Here is a 22,078-nt window from a genome sequence, read left to right on the forward strand (position 1 = left end):
CACTATTGAACGGGATTCGATTGAACGTTGGTTTTAGCACATTTTCGAATTATGCCACTAATTTGACAGAAAAGAACAAAAAATATTGAATTATTTCTATCGAAATGAATTTGCTATAATTTTTTTTATATCTATAACTTCTTTCTCTATTTTCAGAAGAGATTAAAGAATAAATGAACGAAGAATAAGTTCAATGAGAAAAAAATGATTTTTATCATATAGAAATGAAGAACAATGGAATTCAATTAGAAAAAGTAGATAAAGATATCGAAAGAGTTCTAATCCTCCGATAAAGTTAATATCGATGAGACTAAATACGAAAATTCGAAAGAAATACCAATTTGAATGGCATTCAAATCTCCTCCAATATATTTCCCAAGTAGAAAAAGTGAACGGGAAAAAATGCAAACATCCAAAATCGTAATGATTTTCCCATCGTCGTTGCGAAAACAATTGTGTCAATTTTGGTGGATGCAGTTGAATTGAGTTCTTTTGCTTTGTTAAAAATGTCACACTATTTCGGCTGACTAAACTCAAACAAAAACCATTGACGTTTCACTGCGTTAAGTACACGTGCTATTATGTGGCGTTTTATATGCTCTGACACTAGAATTGAAGCAGAACAGAAAGGAAGAAAAAAAAAGCGTATGATGGTCGGGTGGTGGTGGTGAGTCACACACACACACAGTGGCTGCAATGGCATGGCCAAAACAAAAGTCACAACGAAATTAAAGTCGATGACAAAAGAAAACGGTTGGTTCGTTTTGTTGCGAGCAGCCAACAGAAGACATTGAAAGCGAAAATACTTTCGAACAATAATTGTTACAATTTGTGGCCACGAATCATTCACATACGCGATCGATTGGCGGCGCAATGTAAGGGTAGGAGAGGGAGAGAATATGTCCTTTTTTTGTCTCCGTTAAAAACGTCATCATTTTCCTCTCTATGTTTCCAAACCGATATCGACGGCCGAAAAGGCTTTGGAAAATGCGAACACACACACACACACACACAATTTTATCGGTGCGTATAATATCAGGAGCGTCAAGAGCCGTATCAAGTGCATTGAAAACGGTAAACACAAACAGAAGGAATTGAAATTGAAAATGGTAAAAAGGTACAAGTGGTGTGGTTCACTGTCAACAGCCAACAGCCAGACGATTTTAAAGTAAATTCTTTTTTTTTCGTTGCTCTCATCTCGGCTCACACTCTCTCGCTCACTTCTTCTCTGCGTGTGCTGTTGTTGTTTCAAGTTTTCTGTTGATGAATTTTCGATTTGTGTGTTGTGTTTGCAAATGTGTCGCTCGTGCATCATTGACTCGGCTTTTTGTTACACTTACGCTTCCAATTTGAGTACAATGAATCTGTGCACAGCCATTGATGTAAAAAAATCTCTCTCTCTCGCTGTCTCACTCTCATCGCCGTCATCAGCGGTTAAGAACACACGTCTCGCACACAAAACCAAGTCGCCTCTGACGAAATGCGTTTGTGTGTAACTTATGAGACGCATGGCGACGGCAACGACGCCAAATAACAATAGAGCCGAAATCACAATATTTGACATCGGCACTAGCAACATCGGGATTAACAAGAGAAAAGTGGCAGTCGATAATGAAATAATTCTTTTGTTACTGTGACGATTGCGTTACACATTTTGAATGCGATTCGATTGTGATTTGTGCTCGTGTGCTGTTTGCAAGTCGTCATAGCCCTGGTCGTGACCATTGTGCACTCAAGCTTGCTGCGCTTAAAATTGCTTTAAATTATGAACGCTGCTTGAGTTTTTCACTTCTTTAAACTTATTCAAAACAAAACGAGAGCAGAAAAAAAAAACAACAACAGCAGAAGCAGCGGCAGCAACACTCACAAGTCAATATGCGACAAACTAATGAATGCATGAGCACTGCTCCGATTTCGAATCCAAAACAAGGAGAACCCACAAACTGTAAAGTATGTATTATTGCATTGTTCGAATGAAATCGGTAGAATATAAACATGTAATAAAATTGCTTCTAGCTTGAGGATATTTTTTTCCGCAGGGTTTTGTTTTCCACATCACTGTGTGTCGATCCGATACACAGAAGCGAATGTGAAAGGGGTGCGTGCGTCAATTCATTAATGCATCCAAAACTAAACACTTGAGATTTTCAAGTGTGTATTATGTTAATAAAGTTCAATCAAGGCCACTCGATATCGCTACAACACTCTTTGTGTGCGTACATATGAAATTACGAGCATCGGCTTCCATTTACACCGAATTTAGCCAATAAACACACAACCAAAAATGGGTGAAAAAAAAGGAAAGGCATTAAATCTATTCTTGAATCAATTTCAATGAAAACTATAAAATTGAAATCGAAGCTGTGGCAGCATTTTTCATTGATTTGCATTCGCGGCTGCCGTATGGCAGCTGGTAACATTTATTTGGGTTTTAAAACCAGCAATTTCGGTGATTTTGATTTGATCACAACCAATTATTTTCTTGTTTTGTATTGAAATTCTTTGTTTTTTATATTATACCATAAATTTGGTAGGATTGACTCATTATGAAATAACTATTTTCTATGTTTCTAACCCATAAAACCCATTTTATCCATCATTATTCATATTTTGGGCTAAGTTTTGTGAATTTTTTTTTGTGCATTTTTTTCAAACTTAAATTACTTGTTTGTTATGCTTAATTCCTCCGACTTCTTGACTGTTTTGTTGCCGCTATATTTTCACGATTTCAACAAATGAAAACTTTGATGTTTCAAGTATCAAATCTGAAAAAAAAACTGTCAAACTGTTGAAATGCTAACTCTCAAAAGCTCAATGAGCCAAGGAAAATCCTACGCGAATTCAATTACGTTGTGATGGATGGAAGATAATCCAAAAGTGGTTGGTTAAACACGTAACCAGAAAAAAAAGAGAGAACCAGAAATGATAAGAATATCAGAAACGTGCGCCTGTTTAACGGACGTTTAACTCAACGGGAAGTGTATTTTCAGGATAATTTTTTGTGTTGTTAATTTTAACGTCACTTTCTCAATCCATGTGTTCATTTGTAAAGATAACAACATTAACAACAATAAAATGCAAAACTCGGTGCGCACCACCGGCGTGAGTGAAACGAGCGAGTGCGATAGATAGAGAGTGAATCAAGCAATGACAATTTACAAATCGAATGGAATTGTAGCAAATGCACACATATTAAACATAAACACTTAATCGGTTGCCATTAAACAAACATAAAGGACAACCATCAAACCGAAAATAAAGAGCTTCAATGGTAGTAGCAAGCGCACCGCACGAAACAAAGCCAATCGACACAAAAACACGAATAAAAATTGTAATCCTTTGATTTTCGATTTGCATCCCCCTATATTTGAGAGTGAGATGGGAAATTCTCTTGGTTTTTCGGCTGGTTATGCTGACGTTCGTTTTATTCGATTACTTGCTTTGTTCGTTGAACATGAACGTGTGTTTATGCACGGCTATGAGTGAGAGGCGATGAAGCTGCGAACGCCATATACACGTACATGATTGCAGATAACAAAAACAAAGCGAATCACTTTTATTTTTGTGAATTCTGAGAGATAGGCACACACACACACACACGAAAAAAAGAGTTGGACGACATTGGCGAAGAGACAGCCTCACCATAAAATAAATATTATAAAAAGAACAAAGCGAGAGGGAGAGAGAGAGAGAGAGAGTGAGAGTGAAAAAAGTAACAAAGTATTTGAAATGCGTCGAGGTGAAAGATATCACTAGAAAGCGTCGAAAGAGTGAGGGAAAGAGATATGGAGAAAAGTTGCAAAGGAAAATTTCGAGCTGACGTTGATTTGTGTTGTTTTGTTAGCTCATGTGGAGATGAGACGCTAAATGCAAACACTGTCACACACTCAAACATATCGAAAATGTATTACATTGTAAACGATTTTACGTGCTGTGAATTTTGCTCTGGTTGCTCTGCCAAAATGCCATGCAAAAGCATCTCCTCGGATGATCAATATTTGTTCATACATACACACAGATAAAGAGATGTACAGAGACAGAAACTCGACTCTTGTTCAATTTCGGCTCGGTTTTGTAAGTGGCTTCGCACTATATGGTTGTGTGTGTATATATATTCTGGCAATTTTGCAAATGGCTCACACGACTGAATGTGTCAATTGATGCATAAAAGAAACATAAGTCACATACATTGGTGTGCTATGAATTTGCCTGTTCAAGCGTTGTACTACGCCTCAACTCCATTGCATATCACTATTGCAATTGATTGTTGTTTTTTCCTCTCTCCATGCGTTCGTTTGGTGCTTTCAATTGGCTTTTATTTCAATCATGTTAGTGATTTTTCGTTCATTCGATCGTTGATTGTCTTTGATGTTACGAAACAAAGAAATGCAAATATTGCACCAGAGTAAAATTGTTCAACTTTTCTTTCGACATTTAATCCAATAAAATGCGAAGCGATTGACCCAACGTGAAATTTTGCGAAAAAAAAAAAAAAATAAATAAATAAACATTGATTGAAAAAATCGAATAGTCCTGAGCCAGTTTTTACTTGCCGAAAATGAAGCTGATCAAATGTTCAAATATCGAGATTGCCAATATGCCTTCCTCTTACTAAATTGGCATCTCGCAACAATAATAACAACCGTTTTATTTCCTAACATTTGACTTTATTTTGGTCATTCACCATTCAGTCTGTTTGGTTTTTACTAGATGTCCTGTTGACAGCTATCACATTTCTCTCACAATCCTCTGCCTCTCGTAATTATCGTTTTTTTTTGTGATTATTTTCTATTTTCGATTATTATTTGTAGCAATAGAGGCGATAAGAGGAAGCAGCACAAAAAAAATCACATCAAAAGAAATCACAGCCTGATTTGTGATTTGTAAGGGCATCGAAAAATTTGATGTGAATGCTAAATAAACAATTGAGAATGACAGCGACGAACCGAGAAAGGAAAAATAATAATAGAGACGCACAAATGAATGAACAAATGGAATCGACCGGGCAAGGCCGTAAAAAAATATATCTGGCATTGTATCAATATTGACCACAGAGGGGTGGAATGAAAATATAACTCGGCAAAAAAACATAACAACCGAACGATCAAAATTACTTGTATGGTATTGAACTAATTTTCGCTTCCCTTCTCGAATTGGCAATCGAGCATTCTACGCGCTCTCTCTCTCTCTCTCTCTCTTTCTCTCTCTCTCTCTCTACCCTGTCATCGAAGCTGTATAGTGTTTTCATTTGTTATTTGATTTTTAAAGTCCGAACTTTCTTCACCACTATTTCTATCTCGGTTGTTATGAAACGATATTTTGATAGAAAAATCAAAACAATAACAATTGCGAGTGTAGAAAATAGTAGCGCGTAGCGCGCGCACAGGGGAAACAATGTGTATGTGTGAAGGCACAATGTAACAACAACAACAAGACATCAAATGAAAATCCTTGGTAGATTGACTGTGTCAATCTATCGATCCCAGTGCAAATATTGTTTGATTGTTCATTTGTGTTTGCTTTTTTGCACGTATTCACACTAGACAATGACGTTCTGACTCCGAGCAACGCCGCGCTCCCACACACCAATCTCTCGTTCGCCATTGAATTTCCAAATTGTTCCGAGTATCATCAAGAAAATCACACGGAATTAGGTCAATAAAGTGGATGTTACGTGATTTCCATTCATACACCGATACACACACGATTTTCTCAACTTTTAGTGTCCAAAAATACATTTCTTTTCTCTAAAATCGACCACTTAATACTGTTTCGGATAGCCCATTCGACAGCATTGCGTCGCACTCACCTGATTGTCTAAAATGTGAATGTGAATCCAACGATGACTTTCCAATGCCTACATTTGCGTTTGTCAACGTATTTGTTGTGTAGCCTAGAGTATTGAAAATGAGAATAGACACAATTAGTTTGATCTGTCTGTTATACATATGTGTCGCTGAGCATAAAAATGGGAATACAGATCTGTTACAGCAACAACCGAACATAAAATATTGTTCCCTAAAAACATTACATGAATTTCCATCTAACGCGAGTGTAACATGAGTGAGTTGCATTAGAAACAGTATTAGCTCATGTTACACTCGCGTTCGATAGAAATTCATGTAACGTTTTTAGGGAACAATATTTTATGTTCGGTTGTTGCTGTAACAGATATGTATTCCCATTTTTATGCTCAGCGACACATATATATGAAAAGTGTGTTTGTTCATTGAAGATTCTTACATGAGTTTTCGATTCAAATTCAAATTCAATACCATTTTACTAATATTAGCCGAATTTCCATGCGGTTTCAAATTCTGAGTGAGAAAATTCATCTTCGACCGTGGTATATGAAAGTAAATGTGCCTAAAAGAGAGAATCTTCCACCCAACCCAAGGCAAAGCGAAGCCAAGCCAAGTCCTTAGCCAAAGAAAAGCATTTCTTTGATTAAAGTGCATATAAATTCTGGTGCTCTGTTAATACGAATCCAAATAAGACACATTCTTACTTGGATTCATATAAAAAGAGTAAACGTGTCCAAATTGAGAAGCTCTTATTATTATTCCGTGTTCATGTTTCAATATGCACCGATTTAGTTTCATCCTTCATCATCAAAATTTCCACAGTCAAAAGAGTTATGAGTACAATGCAAAATTATCAGTGCAAATATTTGTGCGAACTTTTGACAATCGTACGTTCATTTTACCATTTGAATGCCGTACAAAAGATGTAATTTTTTTTTCTGCCTTTGTGTCGATATTCGCTTAGTGCATCAATTCAAGCAAATAGCGTTTTTGAAGTTGTGATGACAACAATTGCAAACATTTTTCGTTTTGCTTTCAATCACTTAACTTTTATTTTTCTCTTCGCTTGCAACGGCACGGGGTATATGATTTCGAACGATGATAGTACATTTTATGGATAAAGTTTTCGCTCTCTCTCACTCTATCTCTTTTGGATTTCATTTTATGTGTCAGTCGCAAAAGACATGATGAATATGAACGACCGAAATTTGATTCAGTCTGTGTTGGCTGCTGTTTGTTCGCATTTTGGAAATTGTTTACACAAAAAATATCGCATCTTCAAAAATGGCTCTATCGGTTTTTATCCTATTTTACGACTTATCGACAGATAAAAGGTATTGGCACATCACTCATTCACAGAGTGTCGAATTCATTTTTACCATTTTCGTTCCACTTGAATGTGTCGTCGCATCAAGTAAAATCGAGCTAGTTTGAATTCGATCCATATTTTATATGTACCTTTTATCTGTGTGGATTTTGGTGGCGAGTGAGAGTGAGAGAGAAGATGGAGAAAAAAAAGGGTTTCAATCCGTTAACATATCCAATAACGTTATTTACACCGAACACCGTGCATTGACAGTTAAAGTAAACAATGAGATATTTTTCCAAAGTTTGCACAACAACGCCAATTGCGTTTGCATCGCGAATTTGTGTGTATTGATAAAAACATTGTATACGTATCCAGTGGTGTGAGTAAAATTTTTGCCTCGTCTGTGTGATTTATTTATTTCGACTATTTCATTTCGGGTGCGATCAGCAGCGGCGTCGGCGACACAGCGGAATAGTTTTTTTTTCTGTGTGTGTACTATTCTCCGGGAGAAAAAAACAGGCCCAAAAAACAACGAATTCTTTAACAATAGTGTAAATAATTTGCTGAGCGAATTTCTATTCAGGCGAGATCACTCTTTTCAATTGGCGTGGGCTATTTTCTAGAAAAAGAGAGTAGAAAAAAAACGAACGTGAAAAAAAACCTTTGTCAATGTAGCCAGCCCATTCAACGAGGATGCGTAGATAAAATACGCAAGTGGCATCGTCATTAAATTATATGGGTATTTTGTGTTGTTGGACGGCTTGTGTGTGCTCGATTTTTTTTTCTTTCTTCTTCATCGTCTTTTTTTCCAGCTTCGTTGAATGGTCTCGCGTTGTGCGTTTTATTTCGGTATGGGTCAATGGTCAGCCATTAAAATGGTAGAAAATGCGATAGGCGAACTAGTTCGCAGAGCCTAATCAGTAATTCAAACCATCAACGAATGGGCTGAGCAAAAGCAAAGAGAAAGAGAGAGAGAGAGAGAGACAGAGTAAATCGTATAAATTCGCCATGGATATTGAAAATGGATTTGAGCTTCCTTTGTGCCGTTCAACCGAATATCAATGCTTCGACAGCAGTGAATCAAACAAAAAATTTATATATATAGCGGAAAAATTGCTTTTTGACCCAACCAGTTGAATTTTATTTACTCAATTTTTTTCTGCCTTCTGCGTCACTACATCTGCATTAAGTCGTCACTGTGTGTGAACGATGACGACGACAAAAAAATCCAGCCGTTGAAACTGGTGGAAAATTGATAGTGGCCTATTGTCAATTGGCAATATTTGTTTGAATTGTGTGCCACTGTGAACTATATGCAGGTTATAACATTCATTTTATTTTCCAATCGGTTGCCATTATGCTCTGGCGATTGCATTGATCCGTGCGAGCGAGAAATGTCTCGATTCACTTTTAACCTGACCACTTTCTAGGTCATCGATGGATTACGACGCACACACACACACACCGCCCATTATTGACACAGCGCGACTTTAGTGCATGATTTCGATGGGCAGTTTAACTAATTTACCATATTTAATGACAAAGCACTCACCTAAATTGCATACACAATGGGGAAATACGGCCCAACCACCAAGCCGCACATCGATAAGAAAAAAGAATGTATATGTAAAATACAAACGAGTGCTAGGCCCGAGCAAAAAAAATCATTTCATACAGAAGCAAAGAAGTGCGGAGTAGAGAGGGAGTGCAAAAAAAAATCGTTCAACTTTGTTGGCAACATTTGATGTTCCAAACAATTGGCTCTTTCCTTTTTGGCCGTCGCGCGACCGCACACCGCACTCGCTCATGTCATACGAATTCGATTTTCTCTCGTGATTGTTTTTTTTTCTCCTGTTCGCTCTGTCGTCCGTCCGTTCGTTCGTTCATTCGTTTGATCGCAACAATGCTTTGTCCAAAGTGCGAATGTATGTTATATAATTAACATATTATAATGTTATGCTGATTCACCGAATAATTTGTACATTTTCAACTAAATGCTATTTTCCGTAACATATTTATTTTAGTTTGTCCTGTCCGACCGGTCGTAAGGAATTTTTATTGTTACTTCTTGCCTGTGTGTGAGAGCGCGCGGCGCGGCGCGGTCTGCCGTGTATGTGTGTACTTTGTGTGATTGTATGCAATGTGAATGTAATATGCTTGTTGCCATTCCCATTTTCCATTTGTTCAATTTCTCAATTCGTTTACTTGGCGTTCTGTTTTTATTTTTTTTTCTATAATTTTGCTATGCTTTGCTTGCCCCCTTTGCCTCCGATTTTGTTCGCAAACTAGAAATAACAAATTATTACTTGGATCAAACCAAGTACGCGAAGAAATGTGAATGAATTTTTTTTTATTCGTGGACTTGCTTTTTCGCTGGAGTTGGTAGAGACAGAGTTGGGCTGTAAATAACAGTAACACGTGTAAAATCCAAATGAACGAATTGCGAGCAAACAAGAAAACATGCCGAACAAAAGGTTGAAAATGGTGGAGCAGTCGAGAGAAGGAGAGAGATAGAGAGAGTGTGATATACCGTGGCCACGGTAATATCGGATCCACACTACACCGTACCGCACCACACCGTGCACACATTACACGGTGTATGTGTACGAACGAGATAGCCGAATGGAAAGAGAGAGAGAGAGAGGCAGCGCGTGCGATTGAGTCTCTGTGCGAGTGTTTGTGTGGGATTGCGCGCGACGATGTTCAAATCGGCAAATTTTCAGCCGCCATTTTGGCATGACTGATGGCAATTTATTAAATGGTTTTTATGTTTAAGTGCATGAAATAATTTTATGTATTGCTTTGCTTTACTCTACTCGTTTGCCTTTGGTGGTTTGCTTTTAGGTTTGCACGCGCTGCTGGCTTCCCAAAATTAAAATGGATGGATGTTTGTTGGATGTTACGAGAAATCGTAGTCAACAATCATCGTTTAAAATGGATTAAATTGAATGAAAATAAAGCCAAACACGACAAGACGGATTGGGACTGAAACACTAACAAACTAACACGAACACATACGTATATATTGCTTGTTAACGTGCCGATTACTTTCTTTTTTTTATTCATTTTTTCTCTCTCTCTCGCGTTGTTGTTGCTATTGTTGGTGGCTTGAGAAAGCCAAACTTATATGTTTTCCATTTTGGAAAAGTTTTGCTTTGCATGTTCTTGCCATGTTCTTCTTCGACAAGATTTATTGAATGAAACTTCAATCGACTTTTTGGCTTACACTCGCAATTGAAACTACACAAATACACACACACACACTTACGGATGTCACACAATTCGCGCTGCTATTGTTGCTGTCTTTTTCTTTCATTCTCTGCTGTAAGCATTGTAGAAGAAGCAAAGTGTATAGTCGATTTCAGTAAAATGATGGCAATGAAAATCGGAGAGCTCTTGTCGAAAACTTCAAAAAATGTCTTCCAAAAAAAAAATCAACAACCGAAAATGAAACGGTATCAAGTGAACGGCAACATTGTGTATAAAATCACTGTTACCACCAAACGACCAAGTGGAATGTCGTGCAATCGGTATTCACTTATCGTGTTGAAATCAATGCACTACACGATTTCGAACGCCTCAACGCACGCACACCCATAATCCACGCGTAATCCCGTCAACTTTGCGCTACGAGCTAAAGTGAAAACTTTACCACTTTATTTGGCACAGCACAACGTATACTAAAATTCTACGAATTCCACACAAACACTGACGAATTTTTATGCCATAGAAATAATCATTGTCGATTCGCCGGGTAATATATAGTTCGAGTTACACTTTTCGGTATCTTCGTTTTTAGGTTTTTGGAAGAGAAAAAAAATAAGAAATTCATTGGAAAAAAGAGCAGAATTTTTATGCGGCGACTACATAATGTGATGAAATATAAACACTTAAAAGAGAGACAGATGAAAAAAAAAATGCTGACTGCTTATTTTCAATTCGAATTCGATGCATGAACAGGACCCAATAATTATATGTTATGGATGCCAACGCAATACAATGACACGATAGTGTAAACGATCGCCACAATACACTCGCATTGATATGCGGCGCGATCAATGTGTAAGCATTCGAGCAAGCGAGACAAATGGTGCAACTAATGAAATAGATGCAAATCAACGACGTACCGCTTAAACGTTGTGATACAAATGAGATACACTCTGTTCGTAGCCGCATTAGTATCGCTTGAAAATTAGCTACGAATGTTCGTACGAACAGAACTGCGACAACTGAAGTTCTTTTTTTCATGTTGTAATTCCAATTTGGGTATACACAAAGTCACCAGAATTAGATTGATTTGGTTTGATTTGAATTGTCCGGGTGGAAAAAAAACCGCCAAAAAATGAATTCGACAGTGACAAGTAACAAGAAAAATGTGGCCCAGTGCGTTGTTGCCGACAAAGAGCACAAAAACGTGAAAATGATGAAAGAACAAAAGTACGGGTGCAAAACACACGGTGACGCAAAACTGATGGAAGACCATGCAACGGGTGACATTATTTGTACAGCGTGTGCCTTCGTGGTCGAGGAGCGTATGATTACGGACGAAGCGGAATGGCGATGTTTCGATGGCGATACACAAGTTGAAAAATGGTCCAAATCTCGAACGGGTGATGCTGGAAATCCGTTTCTCAGCGCCGATTTCAATCTCGGCACCACCATCAAAATGCTTGCTCCAAAACAAATGGCATCAACAAACAATTACAGTTCGAATATCGTGAAACAATATCAACGCCGTAGCATTGACAATGCACTACAGCATGCATTCAAGGAAATTGCCACAATGGGCGATCGGCTGAATTTACCGTCGTCGGTGCTATCGAAAGCGAATGCATTGTACAGCCGTCTATATCGCCGCATCAATTTGAAGGGAAACAAATTGCTGGTTGATTCGAAAGCGGCCGCCTGTACTGCTCATAAAATATTTATTTTGTGTTATTTTTGTTGATTTATTTGTTCCGAGACGAATTTATTTATATCTGTTTTTCGACTTTTGTAAATAGGTATGTACATCGCTTGCAAAGAGGAAAATTGCAGCCGATCGGTGCAAGAAATCGGTAAACAAAATGTTTTTGTTTAAACAAAAGTGAAAACTTAAGAATAAAACTTCACACCTCCTAATATTTCAATTAATATTATTAAAATATTATAACAGCTGCCATTTATGGAACGACAAAAAGTGCTTTGTCAGCAGCCATAAGACGAGCCCTCAATTCTCTGGAAGTAAAAATTCCCGATTCACATGGTATCGAAATGATCGATCGCTATTGCGCCCATTTGAATATCACGAAGGTGGAACGCATCAAAGCCTGGCGCATTGCCGATCAAATCGAACGACTCGAATGGAAAACCAAAATGCTGCCCGAAAACATCGCGGTCACCGCCATCCTCTTGGCCAAAATCAGTTCACATGGTAAGTGGTTTTTTTTTGTGTTTCAAAATATTAGTCTTTTCATTCAGTTGGAAACTTGCTGTTGTTTACTCGTTTTAATTTTGTAAATCATACAATCCAACTGTAAACTGAATGGTTCGGAATAACAAATCGAATATTTCATGCTAAAACCAAATGTGTTTGATTTCTTTCTCTTTTCAGGAACAATCACCGGCAAAGAAACCCAAGAATTGCGAACAAGCTTCAGCAAGGAAATCAGCAATGTGACCGGCATCGTTGCCAAACAGATCATCAAATTCTACAATATGGTCAAAGATCATCTCAACGTCAATGTGTTCTACGACAAACCGTAGACTGAGACTCTGCCAAAAAAAGAAAAATGATTGACGAAACGGCAAGACCGAATAGCTGCTTCACAGCACCATCAAAAACACAAAACATTATTCGAATCAAACTATTTGAGTTTGTATGAAATCAATGAAAAGAGAAAAACAAAATATTGTTTACCAATTTATATATTATCTGTTACTGTAAGGTAGCGAACCTTATGAATTTATTGTATTTTTGTTAAGTCAAAAAGAGTACAAAGCTTCTTGAAGATTTGAATTGAATTATTTTTCATTACTCCAATTATATTATTATTTGTTGTTTACGTCACTTTTGTGGAAAAAGTGACGCTGTGTGAACTACATTTAAGTGAATAAATCTTTTGTCACACATTCATTTTTTTCTGTGTAAATTGACGTAGTTTCAATCAAAAAAAAAAAAATGATTGCAAAAGCGGAATATTGCCATGAAAATGTGGTAAGTAGGCAAAAATCTTTGTGCGATAGTCGTGTTCAATGAAAAGTCTTTTTCTATGAAAATGTCCTGCAGCAATTTAGCGCATCATTTTATCTAAGCACAAACGAATGGAATTGTATGATGTGCCCATTTGCGAAAAGGGCAATTGTGAAAATTAATTTTTCGGCTGTTGTTGTTTTTGAGTGGCAAAATCATTTTTGCGGTGAATTGAAATGGAAACATTGTGGTGAGTGTGTGTGTGTGTGTGTGTGTATCATAACAGCCAACAGCGTAAATATATGCACAAATACAGGCATGCACGTGTTCAAGTCATTTGCAAAGGCAATGAGAGAATGATGTACTATGTGTGCATGGGGCATTAGATCAAAGGTTTTTAGTTTGAAAATTGTATAAACTAATTTGGTGTTAAAACAAGCGAAAAACAAAGCGTCGCTCGCATCATAAGAAACTAACCGTAAAATCAACATCACCAACCGCAAAAGCATAAAGTTTAAACAGTACATAGACAAACATGGGTGCGCATCACTCCGTTGACGAATTGTGTGTATCTCGAGACAGGATGAGAAAAAATAGCGGCAAAAGCAGCATTAAATCTTTGAATGTGGTGATATTTGGTGTGAAGCGCGAACAAATTTAGTCACACTGTTCCATTGTCAAAGCGTGCAATGGGTGAAAGAGAGAAAGACACACAATGGAGTGAGAGATGAGTGTAATAGCGTTATACAAAGTGCTCGCTGTTGTTGTTACACACTCAAGCCCAAATCAGCTGCAGTCAGTGTTCGCGCTAAATGAGCAACGATGAAAAGATTCGTCCAGACATGCACACACACATACACACTCACCAAAGCAAAAGAAATCTCAGAGTTGAATTACAGAAAAGCAGCAAACAAAAACAACGACAACAACATCAACAAAAACGAGTGGATGATGACGATCGAATGAACGATAGAAGATAAACAAAATAAAATGTGAAAGTGAACACACAAAGCGCGCAGCGCGTTGATTCAATGTAAAAAGGCGAAGAGAAAGAGATAGAGAGAGAGAGATAGAGAATTTTGTGTGTTTGTTTCGTTGGTAGTGTGTGTGTGCGCCCCGTTTGAAAATTCGTATGGTGTCCTGAGGCGTTTTTAGAGGGTGTAATTTGTAGCGCCAACTTTCACATTTTATTATCATTATAAACGCCTACGGTATTTTTGTTTTTGCATGACTGGAAAGAGCGGGTGCTATGCACACTTATACACATACAAACATCACACAGATGCTGCTGCTGCTGCTGCTACTGCTGATGCTGTGGCGACGACGATGACGATGACAACGGCGATTGCTCTGTATACGATTGAACTAAGCCGTTTGCCTGTTAGCTGCTTCTCATTTGCTCATTTGATGCCCGGCTGAAAATTGCGACGCCACATCATATTACGTACGACAATCTCACAAACCCATTACTTTATCCGAACTTTTCATCATCATCACCATCATCATCAACAGCATCATCTAACAATCACAAAAATAATTCGGTTTGCCTCTCAGATTCCCTCTCTTTTTCTCCATCTCCCGTCGGATTCGTCGTTGCTGCTCTCATTATTATCATTTGCTGTGATGCTATATGGCAAAATGTGCGCTCATCGCATTTGACTGATGGTGTCGTTATTAAGGCAATTTTCATATCGTAACTACTGATGAAAACGACGTACGCTTTGAACCATTTCGAAAAATATTAAATTTACATAAACGCACAGCGAACGTGCGAACGCGCGAACGCACACACACACACACACACACACAAAAGGCGATATAATGAACAAAGATGATAATAATGTCTTTTTCGCCTGTGTGCGACAACGGCTGACAACAACATTTCTTCTTTTCTCTTTCGATACACTTTTGCCGAGAAGAAACACCCATCTAACAATAAATCTGATGTTGCCCACGATTTTAATTCCTTTTTTATTCATACACATTTCGTAGCGAACTTCTTTATGAAATTACTTACAGTCGACGGATTCGGAAGAGGCAACGAATTGTTAATACTGTGTGACCTATTTGTTTCGTATTAAAAATCATAAACAAATCCAGCTCAATCACAGCTCATGCCTTTGATGACAAACGAATAGGAATTTAATTAATAAACAGCCCACAGCCATTTTTGCAGCTATTTTTACGTCTTTTTGATATCATTACCAATCGCTTTTGGATTTTCGATTATGACACGATTCCCGATTATTTTACATAATGACAAAGGATTTATAAATAATTCGAAATATTTGTTGAACAAACTTTGGCTGAATTCACGGGAATTTCCGAAAATCTTATAAAAACGGAGGATGCAGTTTCTAATCAAAGCCGAAATATATTTATATCAAAGGAGAGAAGTTATTTTTTGGCATAGCCAAAGAGGCTTTATGGGCCCTTTGATAAGGACCTTCTTCTATAGAAGAAGTTAACTGTCCTTTTAGGTAAGAATTATATTAATTTTTATGTCCATAAACAAAGAGTTGAAAATAAGTGAGTGTAAATTTCAAGTAATTGTAGAAAAATCGACTTTTCCTAGCCGACACAAGTCATTTTGTTTTATATTTTGAATTCAAATTTTTGAATTTTGCAAACACAATTCCTTGAACTATTTGCTATTCGATTTCAAAAATACTGTTTTAGATTTGAATCGAAAATGCCCAACTTTTTTCAATGAACCATTTGAATTAGTATTGGAAAATTACCTTGTGCTTGTGAATTACTATGTGTTCCCCACGATGACTTGTAGGATGAATCTGAAAAACAAAATGATCAAAATGAATTTTTAGTCGATTTTCATTAGCATGGACAAGTCTGGTTCAAATGTTAAAGTTGAATAAAATTGCAATTTCAACGGGAACATCAGAACCGAATAATAAAAAAAAACGGAATAAAGAACCAAAACCAGCAAATTATGAGAACCAAAGAAACTAAAAATGAAAGCTTGAACTCAAAGAACGAAAAATAAAAGAAAAGAAAATTCAAGCACAATTACATGGTTCGGCAGGATCTCTGATATCTGTCGAATGTCTAACATGATTTGATGTCAAAGCCGACAAATTCTCAGTACTCGTACTGGCGGCTGTGGTTGTCGATATTGTTGTACTAGGTGATTGATGTAGAAAAGTCGTTGGACTTGAAGTCGATGAAGATTGCGTTGGAGTTGTTAAACCCCAGCCCAATTTGAAGGAAAATGGAGCAGGCTCTGTAGAGAAGTCGAATGCGAAAAGAAAAAGAAGAAAATAAGAAGACGAAAAAAAATGAAATGAAATGAAAATAAGCATAAAATGAATGTCATATAGACACACAAGCATACACACAAATTTATGGCCACGAACGAATATTTCGTTGCTTTTTATATTTTGGAAACAATAAATTTTCCATCAAAATATGCGCATTGAAATGATACAAAAATGGAAAAATTTGGCTTTTCAAATTCAAACAAAAATAAATTCGCATCTTTCGAATGCTTGGAAGAAAAACAATGATTGATGGTGGGTATAAATTTTTTTTTCATCATTATTACCGGCAAATAACATTGAAAAATTGCTAAACGATCCGGTGGAACGACTTAAATAATCAGCAGATCCTTTAATATCTAACATTGTTGATTCGTTTCGAAACACTTTTAGTTTTTAATTCACTAAAATCCTCTTTTTTCCAATTCGCGAGATGAAAAAAAAAATCCGTTCAACACACGTACAAAAAGTTCAAACTATCGTTTTAAACAAATAGCATTCGGAAGATCAGTTTGGTCAGCAGAGAACAAAAAAAAAATGGTGTGAGCTCAGCGCGAAAAAAAAGGAGTGTAGGAACCGCGAAATCAAACACCTTTTCCGTTGAAAATCAATAACAATATTTCGAAGACAAATGTATTTCTTTTATCACGATGCAATAAAACAGTCAAAAAATGCCCGGTGTTATTTCGTTCGCTTTTTTTTCTGCCTCACGTTGGCGAAAATTACTCTTCAGTGTGTCTCTTCCTTTTTCGATTAGAAGGGCCGTTGCATGAGTTCCGTTGCATACACGAAAAAACAACAACAAATAACAAAAAGTACAAAAGCACACTTTTTAGGCATTGTTTGCCCAACAAAATATTGGTCACAGTTGAAAGTCTCTATTTCTCACGAACAAAGAAAAAAAATTTTTTGGTCGCGATGAAAGGAGTGAATAAAAAAAAAGTAGTGACACAAACAAATAATTTTATCAATTCATATTGGAGAGTCTGTTGTTCTATTTTTCTATTTTTCTCTTCTTGTCTTGCTCTGTCCGTTTGTTACTATTCTTCTTCTTATTATTTTTATTACTATTTCGGTTTGAGAAAAATGTTTGGACGATAGACCGCGCGCGCACAACGACCAAATGCACCGATGACGGCGAAGACGATGACAACGTTTGGTGAAAAATCGGCCGAGGTTGCAGCAACGAGCAACCAAATAGGAAAAGGAACAGGAAAGAATGAAGATCGGAACCGGTTACTGTTACCGGACACCTCTGCTTCCGTTCAATTTTAACTCTATCTTCCTTTCGTTTTCTAGTCGATTGTCGACAAACACACACAGTCAGTGTGAAAGAGAACGAGAACGGCGCGGAATTCAACGAGACACTGTATGTATGGCGATGTGGGTGTGTGTGTCGCTCTCTCTCTCTCTCTCTCTCTCTCTCTCTCTCGTTTTTCGCTGTTTTGTGCACGAGTTATATATGGCACAGGTCGATTCGACCACGATACGAATCACGCACAAATACACTGATTAGGATGCACGGCGTTTATTCTTTTGTTTATTGTCAGCTTTCCACCTTTGCCACTTCGATTCACTCTTATACGATCGCGTTTTAACGACACTTTAGAGATTTTCCCGAAATTCAGATCAGCTCACTCACAAATTGAACGCGCGAAAATGTTCAAAAATGTGCCGTCGAAATATTTATTACTTGAATGATCACTCGATTGTTTGGTGGAAAAAATCCACTTGAACACTATCAATTAACTTTTGAACTCGGTGCATTAATGATGTACCGTAAAAAGGAATTTTTGCTTGCGAAAAATTCGTCAGTTTTATGATCGCTTGAAGATATTGTAATAGCTATCGTGAAAACGAATACCGATTTTCACTCACACGACCTGACTGCCTAACGTCTGCGTTCGAATCAAAACAACAAATGGCAAAAATTGTTTTTGAACCTATTTTTATCAATAGCAACAGTAGCACAACACCAGTAGCCAGCCAACACTGATACACGCATACACAAACACACCGACAAAGATACATGTACAAATAGAAACACAGCGTTGCAATCGTACATGAGGGGATGAATTGAAGAGAACGGCGTAGTCGTAGCCAAACAATGCCAACAATCATCAAAACAGACGTCAAACAAATATTCAGCGATATATGAGAGAGGGAAACAGGGCTAGGATATTGCTACTACCCAAGCAATAAGCCCGGTGAATTGTGTATTGCACGTGGTTGAGGAAATATGAGAGTAAGAAATCGACATGTACCATTTGAATGTGCGGCACAGCAATTGAATTACTGCCTGGGAAACGTAGCATAGCATACGGGACGAGTGAGTGAGCGAGCGAGTGAGTGAATGAATGACTAGAGCGATATGTGATCTCGCTTGAGCCCAAAAATTCACGTTTCTGTGAGTGTGGTATCGAAAGCGAATGAACGTTTTTGTGCGATTAACACAATCAGAAAAACCCACCCTTAGTCGGATTCATGTGAACGCACACATACTCACTGGACACCCATACAATGAACGCTGTGGACCTAATGCTTGTCATTTTATCGAGTACAGTAGTTATTATTTAGCTTTTTGGCTTATAGATATTATGCGTTGCGTGCATGTGAAATTAGTGGTAGATGTTGTTGTTGATGTGTGTGTGTTTTTTTTTCTCCCGTCGACTGTGCGCACAGTGGTACGAAATTTGAAATGGAAAAACCTTCGAATATATGCACATATACACGGATCGGATCGCTGTACGAATGATGATTTGTTCATGGTATGCTCCACTCCAGCTGACGACAACGACGAGAGACTTGAAGCGTTGGCCGTCGTGCGCGTATATGTGTGATAATGATGAGAAGGAAGGCGTTTAGCAAGGATAACGTACTTAATGTGCTCGGCTGTGTGTGTGTGTGTGTATTTGTATGTATGAGTATGAGTACGTCGCGTGTGTATGTGTGTATGAGAGAACGAGTGTGCTATTGAATGAATCCTTACATAAAACCACCAATCAGGATCCGGTAGGAGTGTCATATTCATATTTCACTGCGTATAAATTGCATTATATCAGACAACTGCGATGTGTTTACACCACTTGGCTACTGTTGTTACACACGCTTTCTCTCTCTCTCTCTCTCTCTCTCTATGCTCAACCGATTTTCCCATTCGATTTATGGGGTCTCCCCCAAACCAACCATAAAAACAGCAACAACATCGATGAGGAGATGAACAAAATCCATCGACGCGAAATGCAAACATTTTCAGTAGCGGCAACAGCATCCATTTGAATGTTTGATATGTGCACGGTGCGCGCTTCAGATTTCGATCGGATAACGTTGTTGTAATATTTGCCGTACGATAAACATAATCAAAAATGATATACACGTATAGAAAATGGTCTCGTTTTACTTTAGCACATTCTCTCATTTTATTTTATTTTTTTGTCCTGAATCGTATTGATAACACATATATCATACACACACAAACAGATATCATGGCTATAGCATATATGCTATGCCTGCTTTTGTCATGGAAAATACTGGCAAATGAGAGACTCTCGTTCAGCCAGAAATGTCGACTCGAACAAAATATTTTATAAAATTAATTACTTCGAAATCGACGTCTCGGCAAAATGAATGAAACTAACGTGCGAATGAACGAGTGCAGGAGTGGTGGATGCGCGACGACAACGAGCTGTTGCCCGTTTACACCACACTGAATCCAATTAGCATTTTATGTTTTTTCATTCTGTTCACTCTTCTTTCTTTATCCACCTTAAAAATAGAAGCATTGAATCTTTTATCAACAACAAAAAAAAAACACAGAAGCATATCAAATTTTATGTCGTGTAACATAACTTTCTGTTTTCATTTAAATCAACAAATGAAAATAAATTCTAATTAAATTTCTGGTTGAAACGAACATTTCATTCGCCCCAAAAGCCAAACTCTCTCGGCAACAAACTGCACGGTAATTTTAAAAGAATCATTTTTTCGGTTGGCTCTGCTTTCAAACATTTTTGTTCACCGAATTTTAATTCTTTCAAGATTTGTTTCGCCAAACACCTCCAACGCAATGGGATGAGCCAGCGCCTTTTTGGCCGTCTACATCGGAAGATACGCTTATTCTTTTTTCTCTTTTTCTTTCCACCGTACAGAAGAATGTTTCTCTACATTCTTCTCCACTGTGCAAAGTAATAGCGAGAGAAAAAAGTCGAAACGAAAGAAGAAAAAAAATCAGATTTCAAGTCTTTTCATAATAATTATGCAAAAACCCTTCGGCCAAATGGAAAAGCGCGCAAAATGAATTGAAAAGTTTTTGTCGGTGACACGGGTTTCTGTTTCTTGCCCAGTCAAAAACTTTCAGTCTCAAAACGACACGAAACGAGAAAGAAAGAGAGAGTTGGCAGTGAAAAAAAATTGAACAACGCAAAAGATATAAATGGCATTGACAGTGGCACATGGAAAAGAATTGCAAGAAAAAAAAAACACACACACACACACTCGCATACATAAATTATAATTTACGGAGTTTTCCTTTGTTTTGCCCGTTTGGCTTTGGCCAAATGTCACAATCACAATCACAATCACAATCACACACACACACACCATACACTTTTGAATCTTGTGTCGTGTACGCGCGCGGCGCGCCGTGCAATAAGTATATGTCTCCTATGCTAGTGGAGCAGGCCCTAGAAAATTGGGAATGCGATGGAAAAGGATACTCTCTCTCTCTCTCTCTCTCTCTCTCTCTCTCTCTCTCGTTCTCCGAGCAGCAAATCTTGTGCCTTACATTTTCGCAATTTGTAAATGAATAACGAGAAAAGGAAATGAATAAAAATGATGAATATAAATGATTATAAATTTTTTTTTTTCACTTTCAGTCTCGGTGGCTTCGTTTCAGACGATGAGAGAGTGAGTGAATGAGTGCAAGAGAGATGTAGACACATATAAGGCGATAGAGAATAAGAGCAAATGAAATTTCTAGATATGTATTTCTTGATTCAGTAATTCCATTTAATGTTTGTTGCTTGCGTTGAACGGAATATGCCCATTTTTACACCGACATTTTGCCGAGTCGAAGCGCATCAGCAAACACACAAACAAACAACATTCTTTCTTTTATTGAATTGACAACACTGGACGATCGTTCGCTTGTGATTCAGTTTTCGACTTGTGAATTATTATCAGTTTTCTCTCTCACTCACTCTGACTCTCTCTCACTCTCTCCTTCTTTTACGCTTCTCTCTATCTCCCATGGTCATAGTCGTGTTGAATAGCAAAGTTCATGGCGTACAAATAGAGAAATTTGCTCGTGCGATATGAAAATCCATCGAAGCAAACTCAATGGAGACAAAATCAGGATCCAACCGAATGCCATTTGCATATATACTATATATCGACAAAGAATCATATATGATGTTCAAAATATTCAAGTTGCACGAGTAACATTTTCCGAAACAGATCCGAAACAAACTCTCCCCTGAGAGAACAATGGCGCATGGTCGGTTCCACGAAAGAAATTGGT

At 37.6% G+C, this 22,078-nt stretch overlaps 2 protein-coding genes across 4 annotated transcripts in view; one reads left to right on the forward strand and one right to left on the reverse strand.

The window, feature by feature from the left end:
• LOC129577689 (DNA-binding protein D-ETS-3) overlaps nucleotides 1-22,078 on the reverse strand; it is a 50,329-nt gene that overhangs the window by 8,203 nt on the left and 20,048 nt on the right. For 2 of the 3 annotated variants that reach the window (XM_055465177.1, XM_055465180.1), the window contains 3 exons: nucleotides 16,317-16,526; nucleotides 16,027-16,077; nucleotides 5,810-5,893 (listed from right to left, as the gene is read on the reverse strand). In XM_055465177.1, the coding sequence (XP_055321152.1) occupies nucleotides 5,810-5,893; nucleotides 16,027-16,077; nucleotides 16,317-16,526 (345 nt within the window). Of the gene's footprint in view, nucleotides 1-5,809; nucleotides 5,894-16,026; nucleotides 16,078-16,316; nucleotides 16,527-16,847; nucleotides 18,472-22,078 lie in introns of those variants that run through there. The other variant, XM_055465178.1, reaches the window with a different exon arrangement.
• Nucleotides 11,261-13,244, forward strand: LOC129577691 (transcription initiation factor IIB-like). The gene is made up of 4 exons (XM_055465182.1): nucleotides 11,261-12,020; nucleotides 12,117-12,170; nucleotides 12,269-12,526; nucleotides 12,707-13,244. The coding sequence occupies exons 1-4, from the start codon at nucleotides 11,456-11,458 to the stop codon at nucleotides 12,856-12,858; spliced, it is 1,029 nt and encodes a 342-aa protein (XP_055321157.1). The 5' UTR covers nucleotides 11,261-11,455; the 3' UTR covers nucleotides 12,859-13,244.

This window comes from Sitodiplosis mosellana, unplaced genomic scaffold (assembly GCF_009176505.1).
Source record: "Sitodiplosis mosellana isolate CC-2019 unplaced genomic scaffold, AAFC_SMos_1.0 Smas_scaffold_6197, whole genome shotgun sequence".
Classification (NCBI taxonomy): Eukaryota; Metazoa; Arthropoda; class Insecta; order Diptera; family Cecidomyiidae; genus Sitodiplosis; species Sitodiplosis mosellana.